Source organism: Alternaria hordeiaustralica, assembly GCF_023758085.1.
Source record: "Alternaria hordeiaustralica strain BMP 2776 chromosome Unknown scaffold_1, whole genome shotgun sequence".
Taxonomy (NCBI): Eukaryota; Fungi; Ascomycota; class Dothideomycetes; order Pleosporales; family Pleosporaceae; genus Alternaria; species Alternaria hordeiaustralica.
The window spans coordinates 2,212,861-2,231,894 of NW_026056773.1; the positions used below are offsets into that span (position 1 = coordinate 2,212,861).

The following is a 19,034-nucleotide window of genomic DNA, read 5'->3' on the forward strand; positions in this document are numbered from 1 at the left end:
TTTCCGAAACTCACGATGCAATGCGAGAATCCCCAATATCACGCTTTTGTGAAGTGATTTGAGCTGATGATCTCGGCAAGGCTTGACTGTCTCGAGTTTAGTATTTGCCAAGCGCAGATAGACGCGTCATCCACTTCTGATGCTGGTCTTTCGGATTGCTTTGTCGGCGCTTTGCCAGACACTGGGACAACATGTTGAGATATGCAGAAAGAGGAAGATCTTCGAGGCAACTCGGCTTGGGTCGGCCTATGTACCATCGCCTTCCCTTCACTCTGGCCAAAGACCCAGCTGAGGGTTCTCAGGAGCAGGATGAATTCTTGCACAGAAACCACAACACCTGTTGATTATCGCTGCACCTTGGGGTGGAAACATATTTTCGTTCTGTCATGAAATCGTTCATTGGAGGACTGTAAGAAAGAAAGCGACTGGTTCTTAGTTCTCCGTCCTCTTGCGTACGGCATACACCTGGCCTCAACGTCACACGTAATCGACAGTCTGTCCATTTCTGTTGGATATATTCAGAGCCCACGATACGCTCATTATCATACACATCGTCATCTGCGGCGAACTGTTCCTCCTCATTACTCGCAAGCAGGGTTCAGAAAGCTCAACGCTGCTGTTGCACATGTTAGCACTTTCGCATCCAAAGGTGTGGGCAGGAATAAGGGAAACGTACCAAGGTTCTCGCCCATACTACATGTCGCCGCTGAACACGACGTTACGGCATCGAAGAAAGGTCCGCACAGACAGCTGTCGTCTGCGTTGGGATCGCAGCCTGCTACCACTGCGGCTTCGTTCCAACAGTTCATCTGCGCACGCAATCAGCACACATTCTCTCCATGACATATAATGGTGAGTGTGCGACATACCGGGCAAGGTCCTGCTCCAGCGACACCAGCGCCCGGTCCCATAGGTCCTCCCATGGATCCCTTGGGCCCTGGAGGACCTTGTCTCCGCGACACAGGCGAAGACGATGTGATGGGTGACGCAACAGCAACGGAAGCTACCACAGCACCGACAATTGCAATACTGACGCGCATGTTTAGAGTAAGGGAGGCTTAGCAGTAACGATCGTGGGGCCTTTTACAAGCACAAAGAAGGTGAATGATTGGTTTTTTGTTGATTGGATTCGAATTGATTGAGCAATGCGATAGTCATGCAACTTCAAGCCTGCTAACTACACAAGTTCCTTATATGAATTCGACAGCGTTGACCGTGTATTAATTAGGTGGGTGGCCCAAGGCGATGGTGTTAATGCGGGCTTGTTTCGCATTTCTGCCGCACCATCGGTTACAAGTTGGTGTTGAAACGACACCCAGATTCCGACATCCCGCTTGCTAGAGTTCACGAAAACAGGGACGAGACGGAACTCAGAATCGTTTGCTTAGTGTGGCGCGGATAGCGGAAATGCGTGGTTCTTCGTCCATCTCGAACGAGCATGTTGCGATAGCTATACACTGAGGTTTGGAACGGCGACTCGTATCGTCGCGCAAATCATTCTCACGTTGCGAAGTCAAGGTCTTTACCAATGGAGGACAGCAGGTTGTTTCTTATCACACTCAACACGATAGAAACGCATTAAGTCAACCTTCCAGAATACGCCGCAAAGTTCCAGATCTTGTTTTCGCATCTTCAGTACGCTCAGCACCTTGTTTTGTTGCATATCCATCCCAAGGCATCGATTCTTTGTTTCAGTTATATGCGTTCATGCCTTGTTGGTTCTCAGATCAAACGCCTGGCTCCGCCTTGTTGCCTCGGAACATTGCACTCTTCAAGGCATCCCCATCAAGCAGGCGCTTACGTCTCAGCCCTACCTGATAACCGCTCTGCGACAGTGCGTATTGGTGACAAAAGCTAGCGGCAATGAAAGTCGAAAAGAGGTCAGGTGCGTGCAAATTTTGGGGCTACTTGTTTAATCCTCACGCTCTACGCAAATGAACATTCCCTAAAGAGTGTCTTAGAAGCGCCCCAGATATTCGGAACGGTCGTCAGTTTCCAGTTCTGCTTAATCTTTGCATAGACATGCGAGCGACAAAATATCCCGTGTCTTGGGTATACTCAACACCATACTAATGCTATCTTACCCCCATACCGCATCGAGGCAGATTTCCGTGAGCCCGTTTCAGCTTCACATAACTCCGTCACACAGCCACTCAGTCTAGCTGCTTCGTCTGTAGGAGAGCCTGTGCATACATCGCCAGGAGAACGACGAGCAATCTTTCTCACGGTACTTGTGGCAAGTTGAGTATACTTGCAGTTCAAGGACCATGGAGATTGGGATTAGATGTTTGAGGCACCGTCTCAGCACCTTGGTGCGCCCGTCTGTGGCATTCAGAAGAGATCATTGATAGAGAGGAAGATGGGGCAAGAACTTTCTTTGAGATAACATGCTACGCTATATATGCACTGTACAAGCACATCCGATTGACGTGTCCAGAAGCCAGTTGCTCAAGCATTGGAACTTATTCGTTTCCACTGCGGTAAAGGCTCACCACGCGTAACTATTCGCGGCCTCCTTTCTCGACAAGGCCCTCAATCCAAACACTCACTTGCTCTCTCTTCTCATCAAGAACGAGGGGAAAGTGATCGCAGGCGACCTTGGTAACATCCACCTTCATCCCGTCCCTCTCTGTACCGACCCAACTTCCCTCGATAACATCGATGGCAGTTTGCTGTACCCTTGGTACAACGATAAGGTCCTCTTCTGCGAATAACCAAGACACAGGAACATCTTTGTAGCCAGCGTGGGTAAGTACGTCACCGAAACAAGCACCGTGATGCTTGCCAAACTTGGCAACGTACGAGATGCCGTCTTCCAGCGTGAGGTTGTTGAAGCAAAGTGACGCTGTAGCGGCAGGATCGGACTGCGTTACCCATCCGTTTGCATCAACCTCGATTGGGGCACTCTCTTCGCGTGCAAGGGCCTGACCGCAGGATTCGCCGACACGTGGTACGGCGGCCGTGAGATACGCAAGGCGTACCACACCACCAGTCCTGCCCTGATGCTCTCGCTCTTTCTTCGTTACGTCTTTGATACCCTCGGTTGCTGGGCAACCTATATGATATCAGCATTAGTCATTCCTTCATCTATCAGAAAAGGTATGAAAAACCTAGGACTTACCACCATAGCTATGCGCAAGTAGGATGACTTCCTTTCCACCGTCTGCGAGCTTTCTCACAAACTCGTTGACATAAGCTGCGTCGTCATACATGCTTGGTTGAGTAACGGAGTTGGCTTTGTAGCCAGCAGGATAGCAGGGTGGTTCGAGAACGTGGATATCGTAGCCTTTGGCACGAAGTGGCATTACGAGAGGGTCGTACATGCTTGTAGGGCAGAAACTGCCCGGAACAATGACGACGCTTGGTTTTGAGGACATGTTCTCAAACTGTACTGATAGAACAATGTGGGAGAGAGATGGATGTCGGAATGAGATATCAGTGAGTGATTGTAAGCTATCGTGCTGCGTGCGTGTGGATGCTGAGAGTCGAAGTTGATCGAGGGCTGGTTGACATATTTCCTCTTCAGCGGCGCATCTCTTTATATACTTCCTATACCATCCTTCCACTAACAATCTGGTTATTGTTCGGCATCTGAGTTGCCGCTGATCCTGCACCCTACCGCGATTTAAGAGGATGGCTGCCGAAAGCCACGCACTAGCCAGAATTCAGTGCTAATATTGCAACTGCTTTACAATCTCATGAATTGTCATCATCGTACATGTGGAGAAAGCTGTATATCACGGCTTGACAAGTTCAGAAAAGAGTTGCGGAGTGGTCGTGCATTCTGACGTTCTGACATGCACGATGTCAGAAACTAGTGCCGGGTGGGAAGGGCCTAAAAACCCAGCCAACCGTCGCCACAGCGACGATCAGGATTATTAAGCAAGGAACATCAAGTATTCCCTGTGGTTTTCCGTGTCTGCTGAGTTGCTCCGGGGCGACTGGAAGTAGACGGGGACATTATTGTCAAGCAATATACCAAATCGCACCAAAGCTGTTTTGCATCAAAGATCATCACATAGACTTGGTCAAAGCAGTGACAAAAAGTTCGTTCAGATGCCGAAGCAAGCACGGAAGCAGATGTGTTGGCATAGCGATTAGATTAGAACATTAAGCTAACAAGGAACAAGCTGAAGACATTCTATCCTCCATCAGATCATCACATACTTGCTTTATCCCCTAACAAGAAGCCGCAGGAGCTTACGCCTCGTTCTTTCCAGAGTCAGGTGTGCTATCGGTGTAAGAAGCAGCGCAGATGACGGAGTATTCATCGTCGCCGTAGTAGTAGCCAGTGTTGACGGCATAGCTTTCATCCCAGTACTGAGTGTAAAGTGCGCAGTAAGTACCAAGAGGAACACCGTTCTTGGTCAAGATGTAAGAGGTGAAGAAGTTGCAAGGCTTGTATTCGCCGTTGGCGTCAGCAAGGTGCTCCTTGTCGAACTGGGTCTGCGACTCGCAAGCTGCAGCGCACAGGCTGGGGTCGTAGGGGTTGGTGTTGAAGAGACGCATTCCGTTGTAGGTGTCGTAGTCCTTGCCTTGCTTCTTGATCAAGGGAGCGTTGATGGCAGCGGGAAGGTTGGCGGGAGCGTTGAAGCCCTCGACGGTAGGGGCGGGCTTGCAGACTCCTTTGCCGGCCTTGGAGTAACCTGAGTATATGTTAGTAAGGAGTACTCAGGGCGATGAGCAGGGTTAGAAAGCTTACCGTTGCTGCCAGTGATAACAACATGGAAGTCACCACGGTACTGGCCCTGGTTGGTGGCCGATGCCTCAGCCACGGGGTATCCGTAGATTGAGCACTTGATGTTTGTGACGGGCGCTGGGTCACTGCATCCCTCACCGGGGTCGACGCTGGGGTCGCGCTCGAAGAAGAGGTTGAAACCAAGGCAGTACTTCTCGCTGTTGCAGAAGGCGGCACACTCATCAGGGCTGTAAGTGTCGAGAGTCTTGTAGGTCAAGTAGCCAATCTGTTCGGTGGACCCGATAAGATTGGTAAAGGCCTTGGTGTAACCTTCGGGAGTGCCTGCGGTTTGGGCAGCTTTCCGGAGAGAGTTCTCTTTGTTCAGGTATTCATCAACGGAGCCCTGTCCAGGAACATACTCGGCTCCGGCACTGTGTCGATTGTCAGTCACTCTGCAGTAAAGGTGTTCAGCACAACAACGTACCCAGCAGGCTGGGCCTGGCAGGCATCACGCTTCTTGAGCTCTGCACCACTTGTAGCAACTACTGCAGCAGCAGACGCGGCAGCGGCAGCTTGGTTGTAAGACACTGGAAGCTCAGCAGTCTCCTCGGCCTTGGGTCCAAGAACGGTGGGAGTGGGGACGGCCAAAGCAGCCTCGATGTTGATCATCTGGGGTAGGGCAGCAGCTAGGCCACTGAGGGCGGAAGTAGCGAGAAGAACGTTACGCATGTTGAAGGTTGGTTGGAGGAGATGGTGATGGAGAAGGATAGTGCTGATGAGATGCCAGTGAAGCTTGCTGAGTGCTGCTGTGGATGAGGATCTTCAATTGACGAGCAGAGACGTCTTACTTATACATTGCCAGGACATCATCATGGAATACATGGGGCATGATTTAGCCGAGACCTGTATTGTTAGTTGCAAGCCGCTGTTGTTGCTAACGCCGCTCGATAGCGCTTGGCGGAACGTTTCCAGCTGGGCGCGTTGTGGTGAGGCTCGAGAACTTGACCACATCGGGCCCAGAATCGCGAGCGTGTCGACTCTCATGGAACAGAATGGACGTTTTGGTACCACGATGCAAGTTCCAGCCGTACGCCGCTGTCTGGTGGCTTGTAGCCTCATCGTGTCCGAAAAGCACCGTATCACAGTAAGCATGGGTGGAGCAAGGGATGTTATTGAGAAGTGATACGATCGCAAGCCACAAGTGTGGTGAAGCGCCGCATAGATCGCGTCCACCGAAGAGCCCAGGAAGAGTGCCGGGTGTCCATAAACAACCCGAAATAGTGACGGGAGAGCGCCTGAGGCTAAAGCTTGACGCACGAGCGGGCCCCTTGTCAGTTGCGTCGCCGTGCTGATCTCCTTTAGCGAAGTCTGGATGAGACGGGAGATAGATCAAGCCAATTTCCACAAACGTGTTGGCATTCAGGCACCGTTCCCGCACCACCAACAGCAAGATTGGCTAGCGCGACCGGAGCGGCCAAGCGGGCCCCACTCTCGATAACGCTAGCACGCTGGCTTCTGCAGTTTCGAGAAATCCTCAACAACACCCTTACATGACGACAGCTCTGTCTTCGTCTGAGTCGATCATCGATATCGTTTCAGAGAGTCGGTTGGCGATATTGACGCCTGCCAACGGCGAGGGAAGTATAATGTCTACCAAACCTTCACCACCTACGCTAAGATGCGCTATATTCGGCACACTGATAATGCCCCAGTATGCGGATGCCAATTGCGGCGTTTCTGGCAAGGCGTCGAACCCAAAAACGGCCGGTGAGCCCACGCCTGCCACGCCACGAGGCTGGCGTGGAGCTGTCAATATTGGTCTGCGGTGCTCACCCCCGTTAGTGCACAGATTTCCCAGCCCTTCTCCATGGCAAACGCTATCTTCCTAGTCATTTGACCTGCCAGTTCGGGGTCATCGACAGGACTTGTTACCGATACCGCGTTTTCAAATTGCTGCCGGCTCCGCTTGCACCAACTAACTGGCTCGCGGATTTTCAGAACCATGGAAACATCAGAGCTTAGCTGCCAACCTTGCAGTCGGAGACATTAGCCACCCCACATGATTTCTAACAATGCCATTACCCTGAAGACGTTTCTTCGGTATCCTGAGTTAAACCCGACACAAGTCCTCGCCCAGCGCCGCGTGTTGTACAGACTTGGCACACATTACTCCGCGGATCTAGACGCCGCGCCCACGACGCAAAATGTCCGACTAGACCCTAAAGCCTGTCGCGATGGCTTTTTCTAGAGGCGAGCTGAGATGCGGAGCTACTCCACAACAGCAAAACAGCGAGGATGAAGTCGACGGTGAAGCCGATGCTGGCTGTCATGCATGCACGACCAAACAGCGTCACTTGCATGATGCTAGTCTTTTGTGGAGGCTCAGAAGCGAGCAAATGTCCACGTGTAACTGCCGAGATCACTGATGCGAGGCTGGTCTCAAACACTGGCCTTACAATGACACATGCCAGTAAAGAAAGAGCACTGTTCGCGGTTGACTAAGAGACGTTCGATCGGAAAGTGCGGCACGTTGTGCTCCGCACAGTGTACCATGCTACTCGTCCTCTAGAGATTGTCTGGTATGGAACGCGAAGCTCCATGTACAATGACCGGCGTTAGGGTCTTACTTCACCCCCGCCTTTGTTCCTCTGGTACCTTTAGGCTGGTACCAGACGATCGCGTTCACGCCAAGTGGAAACCTCATGAATCAGCCAGCCTTATTGGACCCCAGCTTCCTACTCAGACATGCCCAGCCACAGACACCAAAAAAGACGTCAAGCGTATGCACCGGTGAGAGTGGGCCCAGACGAGCCACAGCGGTGTTGCATATGTTTAGACCCTTACTACACGTCCACCAGAGGCGAATATGCCGAGGTGCCACTCCAGCTCCCTTGTGGGCATGTTTTCGGTGACGCTTGCATTGCGGAGTGGATGCAAACCAAGCGAACATGCCCCCTCTGCCGATTTGAGTTCTTTGATATTGAGTTTGACCACAACGACGACGAATACGATCTATGGATAAGCGAGACTGAGTCAGCAAACCAGCATCTCGGGACCTCTTCGGGTCACATTTCCACATTTTCGTTTGTTCCAGATTTTCCAGGGGAACGAATCGCAATCGATGGGCTAGGCGTTCCTGCGACTCGCAGCAGCACAGCCGCACACCGCTCCTTCCACACCCGTTTGGGTGGCTCTCTCTCAGCTCCCCCACAATACGCCAGGCAGCCTTATCGCCATGCCCAGACAGGTCGCCGCTATGGCCACGGCAAGAACTCTAGATCCTATTTCGAGAGGGAAGATGTCTGGATCACAGCGCTAACTGACGAGAGGGATGAGCTGGCTGCGACCGGAGTAGGCGATGGCTGGATCATGGCGCCCGATGAGGATGAAGACGAGGCCTATGAACTGGAGCTATATCGGCACCTGTACCTTTGCGATGCGTCAATGCAGCAAGCATGGCTTGAAGACTCACTCCCGGATTATTTGTTCGACGAAATGGTCGCTGAACACATGCAGTGGATGCATGAGATGGGTAGTGAGACCCAATACGATGTATACGACGAGTTCGACTATCTCGTTTGATACATGAATGCGAAGTTCAGGTGCTCAAGACATCAACGTGGCTTATGTCGATGAAACGCTTCCTACTCGGGGCAGCTTCAGCTCATGCTATATACCAGCATTCGATGGGAAAGTGCGGATTCATTCATTCATCCAAGTTGTTAGTTCGCTTTTCACGCCATATGGTGTGCATACGTCTTTTGAGAAAATAGATCTTCTTTGCTATTTGATTTCACTGCTAATAATGCCATTTACAATCTCCTCAAAACGAGGCAAAGCTCGATAACCCTTCCTCCATGGCAAAGCAGATTCTGCGTGCGCAATTTCAAACTCTAGTACCATGGCCATCCTACAGTGCTGCGATAGCTCACCAACAACTCATATACGACGAGTCACTTACGACTTCCGCAATACCAGCGACGCAATCGATGCCAAAAAGTTCCCATTGCTCAATAGCGACAGCGATGATAACTGCAATTCACCAGCAAAGCTTCGAATCAAATGCCTTTGCACCCCATTCAAACTCCACATCGTCACCTTCCCAAGAAGCCAAACTGCTCCAGGAAGCTGAACTATTACTCCTGCTACCCAAGCCCGACCGACTAGTTCTGTTCCCGTAGTTGCTTCTGCAGGCTTGGTCCAACATGAGAACGCTTTCGAGGGGAGCCGCATCCCGTCCTTCTCGAACAGCTTGCTCCTCGTGCTCTGCACACAAAGGATCTGCAGGAAACCGTGCTGTAGCAGCCAACATTGAGCTAATTGGAAGACGGGTGCTGCAATGGACATTCGAGCAGCGCAAGGTCCCCGGTGTCTTTGGAAAAGCACTGCGTATGTCGGTGTCGGGATCTTGTGTGGAAATAGCGAGGCTGCGTCGCTTGCGGTGACTTGTATTATCGGAGTTTTGCGATGCTGGTGTTGGGGCGGTTATCAGCATGTCGTATGCTGCTAACGATAGCTTGTCGATCCATATCGACGGCGGCTCCTGGGAGGTAGAAGCGGGTGGAAAGATGAATTGTGAGAAGTCTCGCGGGTAGTGTGAGTCCGAAGGGAAGATTGGACGAAGGAAACTTGTACATTCCTCGCATGAACACGCGATATTCAGTTCTGCTGCTGCTGCTGATGATGACGATACAGATGATGGAGAAGACATGTCTGCTACTTCGGACTGATCATCTTCCGACTCAGTACAATGTATTTTTTTTCGTTTTTGTATATGGCAACGTCCTTATCGTAGAGTTCCTAAGAGACAAACGTGTTTCAAAGACACCATCTCCCTCTCTCTCCTACTGTCTTGCCTCCTTTGTTCGTCGCTTGAAGTCTCGACGCAGACAAAGCCCCTGCTCGTGGTATGGGCGAGCAAACAGACTGTACTCCGTGTTTTCGGGCTACTTGTCGCTTTGTTCGCTCGCCTGGTCATCTATGGCTGTCCTGCAGCTTCCCTCGATACGAGTACTGTACGTCCTTCGAAAACAAAAAGACGATGCATGGTTGCCGTGCAGCAAGCGCAGTATGGTGTAGTGAAAATAAAACATTTCGGTAGCGCCCACGTGTTGCGAAAAAAAGCAAGTAGTACCAAACAATACATGCCCGGCAAGCCTTGCTGTCCCTGCGCAAGGCCAACGCGTTCCTGTGTTTTTGTTTCTTTCTCCGGCAGAGCTACCGGGATCGATTTTGGCGCGGGCTGCAGCTGTGCCGTATCTTTGGTCGCGTTTGCGGCAAGCGCTGCGCACATTGCAGACCCTTTTTGGGGCTGGCTTGCGTGGGGGGTTTCTGCACTCACCGATGTGCTCGACGAGGAGGCGCTGCGCACTCGCGACAGTGTGGGAATTGGAGGTTTTCTTTTTGTCTAGATTTTCGAGTTCTCCATGACCATGGCAAGTACTCGTGGCAACAGTAGACTAACAATGAGCGTAGAGGGTGTGACTGTTGCTGATGAGATTTTGTGCGGGCCCCTAGAACCGCGTCGCTGGTCTCCTGCTCTCTTCCTCTCCACCTCAATCCCGCAATCATCCTTCAGGCGTGTAATTTGGCGAGGCTCCCCGTTGGACATTACCATAGTTCCACCAGTCATTGTAGAACTCATGGCATGCATCGAATAAATCGAGCCAGTGTAGAGCGCAGAGGTAATCGCCGTTGTGGCCTGCAGCTATGTTTGAATCGCTTGGAAAGCTACGCGTGCAGCCTGTGTGCCCACAGAGAACGGAGTTCTCGCGCGGTACGGGCTCTGCGACTGTTGAGGGGGTGGCCGCGACGTGGTCTGGAGACGCGGTGGTGGGAGTCGACATGGTGGAAGATGCGGAATCGGGTGAGTTTTGCGTGTTGCAAGCGTGCATGATTAGTTTAAGTCTGCCTGGGCGTAGTGACTTGCCGAAAACTGCGAGTAATGGTATTGCTTTTCTGTGATAGCGCTGGGAGGGGTGTCGGTACTGTACGAAAGGTTTCGGTACGTTGTGATGGAGTTGGCAGACGACGCAATGTTTGGGAAATGGTGTTAGAGATGAAAGAATATTTGAGAAATGGGACAGCTTTCATGACGGGCAACTTTTGTTTGGTATTGTTGGGGTGACGAACCACTAGCACGTGGTTGGCTGCCTGCGACCCTAATATGATCTTACTCCCACCAGCATCTCGTCTCCACATCTTTCCTATTGTCACCTCCGAAACGCAAATTCGGTAATTTGGATTAGCTATTGTAACTCAATGACAATAGATTGATTGTATTCACTGTGTATTATGCCATTATCGTGAGTCACAATAGCTGAGACCGTGCCGACGAGTAAGGTTAACGGTCGCGTTCGAATATTTGTGGTTGTGTTATGGGGCCGCGCACCCAGCTATCCACACGTGTTCAGCTGTTTACTTCCCAGTCTGAATCACCGCTCGTACATTGAACGTGCGAAATCTCTCTCGTGACTTGGCAAGCTGGACACATATTCATCCAGAAGAGGTCGCAGGTCTTCGTCGAAAGGTTCCCCTTGATCCGCGGCCATCTGCTGCCGGAGTGCATGTGCCTCACATAGGCCGTCCAGCGAGTCCGTGATCATGTCTTTGTCTACTCGTACTATGTCAGTTAATGCTCGTGCTGAGTCCGACATCGTTCGTGCGCGCGGCTGATGTTGGTGTGCGGTTGGACTGACTGATCTGTGGGCCGTCACCCTCCTGTGTAGGTAATTCCCTGTCTGTATCGATTGGAGGAAGGGAATCCCAACGGCTGAATATATTGATAGTCCCACAGTCACCGGCGCCGACGCACCATTGACCATCACGACTCCAGGAGAAGTGACGGAACGCGAAGGCTTTGTACTTTGGAGTCTCGACGATCTTGTGTGCTTTGATCGAGCGAAAGGGGTCGGATATGCCTCGATCGTGAGAATGCTCATTCAGCCGCTTCTGTTTGGTCTTGGTATTACCCGAGCCTGTACTGATAGCAGATGAGGCAGTAGATGCCGAGCTTCCTTCGCGCACGTGTCTAGGTAGACTGAGCGGTAAGCCTTTCGAAGTCAGGGAGTCATCTTCTCCGGTACCCGATTTCTCTAGGCGTTGTAAGTCCCAAAAGAAGGTCTTGCTTCTCTCGTTGCCCGCAACCAAAACCGGATGGCGACCAAGCTCGTGAAAGATGGAGAAGCGAATGTAGAACTGGTTCGTGTGCGGCAAGTCGAATTGCAGAAGTCTCTGGAAGCGCCCGCCCCATGCCGACCGTGTATTTGAGGTCGAGTTCGCTGGAATTGTCACAGGGGTTCTACTGTGGACCGCGCTTGATGTGGGGACTGGCGGAGGAGGCGTAGACCGATTGGAATTGAATCGATCGATACCCCAAAGTATGATCTTGTTCTCGCGACAGGCATGACTGAGGATCAAGTCACCATACCATTGGACACTGCATGAAGTAAGCAATTGTAGGTCGGTTTCAGAAGGGGATCATTACCAGTCGATGAAGTCAGTGTGTATCTCGGTAGTGGAAAAGTGCGGATAGTGCACTATGGCCGGCTTGTCGGTGCCAGCGTGTTCCTTGAGGTCTTCGGGTACTGCCCACTAGACTTGTCAGAGCTTTGTCAAGCAGTAGGCCGGGGTGGTGCATCCTACCAAATTGATCCTGGTATCCATACCCGCTGTTAGGATGTACTGGCCTTTCGGGTGGTATGCCTGGCAATATCAGTATATTAATTGGGTATATTTGCAGGTCACACACAATGGTAAGCACCTGGTCCTTATGGCCTTGCCCGTAACAAATGGCTCCGAGGGGCTGCTTTTCGTGATCGGGGTGGAGGCTCCATATTCGGAGACTATGGTCAATGCTCACGGAGGCGAGAATGGTCGGGTCTATCGGCGATATGGCGAGATCGTTCACTGACTGTAGGATGTTAGGAAGGCAGCTCGCCGCATACGACAGATGATAACCATACATCGCCATGGCCTATCAGCGTCTGGGTGCAAGGTCAGTGGATGCAATACAATCAGTGATATGGCCCGTACTGCTGTGAGCTCCCCGGTCCGGACATTCAAGACCTTGATGCGAGAGTCTCCCGTGACGCAGACGAGCGGGTCGCCATTTTCAGCCTGAGACCATACGATGCTGTTGTAGTTGACCTGGTGATGGTTAGACAGGTCGCGCACAGAGGGTCCGTGTCTACTTTATCGTCGGACGTGCCGTGTTCAGTAGTGGCCTCGTCATCTTCAAACCACCGCAGGATCTCGACGGACCCGTTGCTGTCAAGTTTACACCGACATATGACGGTCTTGGCCAATCAGTAGACGGCAGACTGCACACAGCGTGATACATACAAATGGACCTCCGCACACGGCGAAAACAGGGACCTGGCCGGGAGCGGTATAGGGATAGAAGTCTACATCGTAGAACTGAGCTGCAACGTGATGAGTATTGCATGGAGTGACGGCTGACGCGCATGCTTCCTGACTCACTAGAGCTCAGCCTAGACTTGGTTGGGGCCTGTCGAGGAGTTAGTGGTGGCTACGCGCAGGACGAGAGGCATGGGTTACGCCTAGTCTCAAAGTGGCCCTCAGCGAAGGCAGTTCAAAGTTGCAGTCCATCTTGGCGTGCATACCATGGGAAAGCTCGGAAAGCACAGCCGTAATGGCTGATATGCAGGGCGCGGGTCTCGTGAGGTAGCCCAAGTGCAAGGTAAGTGCAAGGTTGTGTGTGCCAATCGGGGGTTAGAAAGAAGCGAGGGCGAGGGACAGGGCTTTTAGTGTCATGGAAATTAAGCTATCACTTGCAGCAAACAGGTGAAAGAGAGACATGCGGCGAGCAGCAGGCGGACGGAGGTGGTGCCGCCAATCAGGCGGGGGCCCGCAGGCGGAGACGGTGAAGCAGTGGAAAGAGGCCTTGAGGGTCTTGCATGTGGCTTGTGGCGTAGTTTGGGGAGGATCGTCGATGATGTTGTTCGGTTGAGGGCTTGGGATGACAAGTAACAGGTCCGTACCACGCGCCGCTAGACCCAGTGCCGGGCGACCAAGGCAGGGACGACCAAGGCAGGGACGACCAAGGCAGGGACGACCAAGGCAGGAGACGCGCAGGCCGGGCGATGCTGTGGGCAGCGGCAATCGCCTGGGTAGGTTTGCCAGAGCGCTGGCGGAGGGGCATCCGCTCGCAGTTCGCAGGCTGGCCGTGGTTGTGCTGGTGGCGCTAGGCTAAAGTTTGCATGCAGGCACCTGGGCGGCCATGGAATGGATATGGATATGCATCATCGACGTCGGGTGCGCCAAGGCCAGTCGCATGGATTGACAGTTGGGCTCTCCAGGGCTCTCAGCACACCCGGCGTGTGCAACGCGCGGACAGTTGGAGGCACGACTCGAGGCAGTCCTGACCCGAGTGGCCTGATGCGCACTCCTTCGACCAGAGGTGCAGGGCGACTGCCGGTGCCCCGCGCCGCTGCCGACGAGCTGCTAACCGCCGTTGCGCACACGTCTCGCGTCGATCCTTGGGCGCGGCAAGGGTGAGCAGTTCGTCAGCTCACTTTCTGCACCTCTCTTGCATGCCACGCCGCCTGTCGCATCCTCCACTACATCCACCTGTCGCAACCGTCCTCTTACTTACTCCCAGCCCTCTCTTTGGCCCGCCTGCCGACACAGACGCTGCTGAGCCCGTTGGCGCCCCTCCGGTCCCGCCATTCTGGCCGTCGTCACGCTTCCGCTCCTTCTCCGCTGATTTATTTATGCACCCGACCCAACTGCTCGCTGCTAGCCCCTTCCGGCAGCCCAAGCCCGCGAGCTTTCTCATATATTTCCTCGCTGCTGCCCGCGCCTGCCCTGTCGCGGGTGAGGGGCGCCTGCTGCTTCGTGATCGCCCATTACATCATAGCTCCTGACTCGTATACGTTTCGACCTGCCATCTGCATCCCATCCCATCCCATCCCCACCCCGTGCTCTGGTCGCACCGCCTGAACGGCCTCTAGACACCTTACCCGCACCTGTGCGCCTCTGTGCCACCTGGACCCTGCCTATTTGACCCGCCGACAGTCCCTCGCCTCTACTGCCCGACTTGCTCTTATTTCCACCGCCCGTCCCAGACCGAGTTATTAGATTCGACAGACCAGGGCGCGTGCGGTAGAGCAGGAACGACCACCACCCCCGTTCTTGCTACCATGGATACCACCTTCATCACCATTCACGGTTTGTCACGTCGACCCTGCCTTTTGCCTGCCAATTCTCACCCAAGACAGACCTCTCCGATGACGCCCACATATTGTACTCTTCCGACTCCATTGTCGACATCCTCGGTCATACACCTGACGAGGTAGTCAATCGGTCCGTGTGGCAATTTTTTCATCCAGAGGAACTCCCGCTGGCCAGAGCTCACCACAGCCGCGGCGTGAGACTGGACAAGGCTGCTGTCTTATCCTATTGCCGCCTGAAGAACCGCCAGGGCGAATGGGTCGGTTGTGAATGCTGCTTCTCCGTCGTCTACGATGTCCTCGTTTGCTGCACCAGCATCTACAGACATGGCATGCAGAGCCAAAGTAAGTCTTTCAACCCGTTTGGGCCCTGCGTCATGCTGATTCCAGCCAATCAGAACGCGCAGTCGAGGCTCCTATAGTGCGCAAGCTATTCGCCTCGTCACCAAAGGACCCGCGCTACCACATGTTGTCTCACCTGTCCAGCAAGTTTGACCTCGGCCCCGATGATCAGACCCATGAGCCGCGAGCTGCCTTGTTCCTCAACAGGTTCACGCGTACCCTGACCGTCATGTACGCAACCAGTGGGATCGAGCAAATCATTGGCATCTCCGGAGAGGCTATGAAGGGTCGCAGCTTCTATTACTGCATTGCTCCCAATTGTCTTGAAGATGCAGTCCGCTGTCTCGAATCGGCCAAAGGCAACGATTCCATTGCATACATGCGCTTTTTCTTCCGGGACCCGCGCCAGGACGATGCGCCTGAAGCTTCCTCGTCTGAGAGCGAAGATGACATCATGACGGATGTTACGGGCTCCGACGATGAATCTGAAGGCGGAGTGGACCTTGACGGCCATTCCACGTCCAACGGCACAAGACATCCGTCAGACTCAAACCGCACCACGGATAACAGTGAAGAGCGGTCTGCGTCGCGCACCAACTCTGGCGGGAACAATGACCCCAACAATACCCACCAAGCCATGTTCGGTGGATCCGCTGCCCGCTCGTCGTTATCGTCCGTGAGTTCGCCTCGTTCCGAGATCCGCGACGATCCTATCGAACTCGAGGCTGTCATATCCTGCACCTCAGATGGCTTGGTTGTGTGTCTACGTCGTGCCCGCCCAATGTTGCCAGGCACCATGCCGGTGGCCCAGCCAGCACAGCAATACAACGGTATCTACGCCGCGCCATGGGCAACACAACCCGTGTTCCATCCTGCTCCACAGCAAATGCCCCAATACCCTCTTGGCGCTCGGCACCCGGCCATGGTGCAGGCAGGGCCGTCTATGGAATTCCAGAACAACTTCATGCAGAGCATTCGCGATGTCGCCGTCTTTGCTTGGGCACTTACTGGCATCAACGGCAGTCTCGTGGACTATGCTCGCGGTAAACCACTAGGTGAAAGTCAGCCGCCTGAGGGCTTTCCGGTCTGGAATCCTTTGCCAGACCCTGGGTTTGGCAAACAAGCATCTGCGGCACCGTCGGGCTATGTTTCGGGGTCCAATAGCTCCTCGAGCAACGATCCATTTGGTTTTGGCGACCCGGGCCTGCGCTGAGAGCTCAGCTTTGCACTTTTGCATCAGGCCAATCCAACACAGAGTAGGCCGCGTGCGACGCGGTGTCGTCAGCGACACTGACGAGCGCAACCTTCTCGATGACCTCAGGCTGCCACAGTATACGACTTTGATGATGGACGCTGTAGACAACTTATGATTTAATGCGAGCGAACAGCGCGGAATATACCAAGCCATATTGGGCTATGTTATCACCATATGGTACGATTTTTTGGACCTCTCCTCTCCTTGTATCTCAGCTGTGAATAGCAGTTAAAAAACTCAATACCTTCAGGTGCTTTTCCGTTCTGGGTCTTTTTCTCTTCCATGTCGTGTGAGTAAGGAACGCGTACCGTCATCCTTTGCTGATGCCGGAATGAACGCCTCGAGTTGTGCCATTGACTATGAGTGGATGTTGTTTCGCTTACCTGCACGTAGTCCTTGGTCTTACGACGCGGCGGGGCACTCGCATCCTTGACCATTGCCAAACTTCAAATTACGCGTTCGAGTGGCCACATTCCCAGATGCATAGCTATTGGAGATACAAGACAGATGAGCTTTGTTGACCTTTGTCGCCCTTGCGATGATCACATGAGGTCACCGAACCCTTGCAAAAGACACAACTCTTTGTCGTAACATCCCTTGAGGCCGACTTCTGGCCACCTTCCAGCGAATAGCAATCTCATATCTACGCCACAGCCACAGAAACGTACCACCATGATTATGGCGTACATGTCTCATCCTGTGCCGTTCTTTTCGTCAATTTGGCCGCTTGGCCTGTTTACGATCCCTTGTTTGCAACGCTCCTACCATGATAGGCTGGCGTATTGCGTCTTTGAATATTGATTTTCACTCTGGTGTCTTCGTCTTCGTCAGTCCCACGGTCCTCTTTTCTCTTGAAGCTTCCGTCGTCCTCTCTGCACGATCGCAACTCTTCTCAGGTTTCATACTGTTATCTTGATGATCGCAGCACTGATTATGTTGTCCCGAGTGCCTGTACTCTCCATCTTGTCTTTGCTGTTCAGTCTGCTTCCTTCGATATGTCTAGCGCAAGGCAACGATGGCCTCAGCAGTGGCAGTCCCACAGCCTCGTTGAGCACAGCAAGCTCGACGACCTCTGCAGCTGCGCAGACACACACTATTTCAGTCGGTCTAGCGGATCACAAGTTCAGACCCGAGTCGACAAACGCCAGTGTAGGCGATGTAAGTAGAAGCTTCATTCATCATCTCGATCGGGCCTCCGTACACATATCAACAGATGAGGAAATACTAATGTGCTAAAGATAATAGAGTTTGCCTTCTATCCACTAAATCACAGTGTCGTCCGCGCAGAATACGGCTACCCATGCATCCCATACGAAATGACGGGGCAGGGTAAAACTGGTTTCTTCAGCGGTTTCGAGCCCGTCGACACTGTCCTTGATTTCCCACCCACCTACAGCATCGAGATCAAAAACACTGATCCCATTTTTTTCTACTGCTCAGCACCAGGGTCTTGCATAGGCTATGGCATGGTGGGCGTTATCAATCCGAATGCAACGACGAGCATCGATCAACAGTAAGTTTATCGGTACGCACTGCATGTGAGACATATACTGACTTAGTACACCCTTATTCAGACATAAAATGGCGCTTGACAGCAGTTACATGCTTAACCCTGGCGAGCCCTTCCCACCAGAGAGTACTCACAAGACACCCGGTGCTGGCCTCACGAACAACGACACCCAAATTGATCTTTCAGCGGGCGCTATCGCAGGCATCTCCATCGCAGGCGTCTCCGTTTTCGTCATCGTAGCCCTACTGTACTTCTTCTGGTGCCGCACAAAGAGCCTGAAGGATGAAGTCGACGGAAAAGCAGAAGTAGCTGGAGCTCCTCGTCTGGATCCAAATCACAGGGGACCAGCAGCCATGGTGGAAAGAGGTCCCAATCGTTCTACCGCCATGGCCGGCAACGGAGGAGACTTTTATCATCAATACCCGCAAAGGTCTATGCTATCGCCGCCCATGGCAGACCCCGCCTATTCACAGTATAACTACAACCAACCCTACAAATCGGCAGCACCATCTTACTACATGCCACAGCCCCCTCCTTCGCATTCGCCGCCACCGCCACCGCCACAGCAGTACCATCCCCATCAGTACAAATACGACATTAACGCACTCATCGACCACCGTATGCATACGTTACCTCCCATCCCACAGCAATCCCCACTCGACATCCACGATGCACTCGCCCACCGCTCCGTAGGCAGACCATACGAACTCTCACCATTGGGAGATTGCATGCGCAGTCCTCCAAACGACCGTCACCACGACAATCACGACTACAGCCTTGACTCGAACGTTGCCGGTGACACTGACGTTATATCTCCGGCTCCTTCCGTTCATCGCTACGCATCACCACCACCGCCGCTCCGCGTCCTTGACGAGACGATACCAAGTTACTACGAAACGGTGTACAGGCCCGATCCCAAGCATATTAATGGCATGGGGACAAGCCCTATAGAGATGGACGGAAGGGCTTTGGCGGGGAATGTCACGCCGGTGAGAATGGTGGCGGCGAAGTGGGAGGAGGTTGGGGAGAAGGCTGTTGGCAGTGGAGGGACTTAGA

General features: G+C 53.0%; 4 protein-coding genes across 4 annotated transcripts; 2 read left to right on the top strand and 2 right to left on the bottom strand.

Moving 5' to 3' along the window:
• Positions 1-2,501: 2,501 nt before the first annotated feature.
• On the bottom strand, positions 2,502-3,323 carry J4E84_000684 (uncharacterized protein; the record flags this gene model as incomplete). The annotated part of the gene is made up of 2 exons (XM_049383320.1): positions 2,502-3,055; positions 3,122-3,323. 2 exons carry the CDS (start codon positions 3,321-3,323, stop codon positions 2,502-2,504), a joined length of 756 nt encoding a protein of 251 aa, XP_049248838.1.
• An 877-nt stretch (positions 3,324-4,200) lies between these two features.
• Positions 4,201-5,407, bottom strand: J4E84_000685 (uncharacterized protein; the record flags this gene model as incomplete). The annotated part of the gene is made up of 3 exons (XM_049383321.1): positions 4,201-4,646; positions 4,703-5,109; positions 5,163-5,407. 3 exons carry the CDS (start codon positions 5,405-5,407, stop codon positions 4,201-4,203), a joined length of 1,098 nt encoding a protein of 365 aa, XP_049248839.1.
• Positions 5,408-14,841: 9,434 nt separating this feature from the next.
• On the top strand, positions 14,842-16,426 carry J4E84_000686 (uncharacterized protein; the record flags this gene model as incomplete). Its single annotated transcript, XM_049383322.1, has 3 exons — positions 14,842-14,869; positions 14,920-15,216; positions 15,270-16,426. 3 exons carry the CDS (start codon positions 14,842-14,844, stop codon positions 16,424-16,426), a joined length of 1,482 nt encoding a protein of 493 aa, XP_049248840.1.
• A 1,358-nt stretch (positions 16,427-17,784) lies between these two features.
• J4E84_000687 (uncharacterized protein) lies at positions 17,785-19,033 on the top strand (the record flags this gene model as incomplete). Its single annotated transcript, XM_049383323.1, has 2 exons — positions 17,785-17,981; positions 18,043-19,033. 2 exons carry the CDS (start codon positions 17,785-17,787, stop codon positions 19,031-19,033), a joined length of 1,188 nt encoding a protein of 395 aa, XP_049248841.1.
• Position 19,034: the final 1 nt, after the last annotated feature.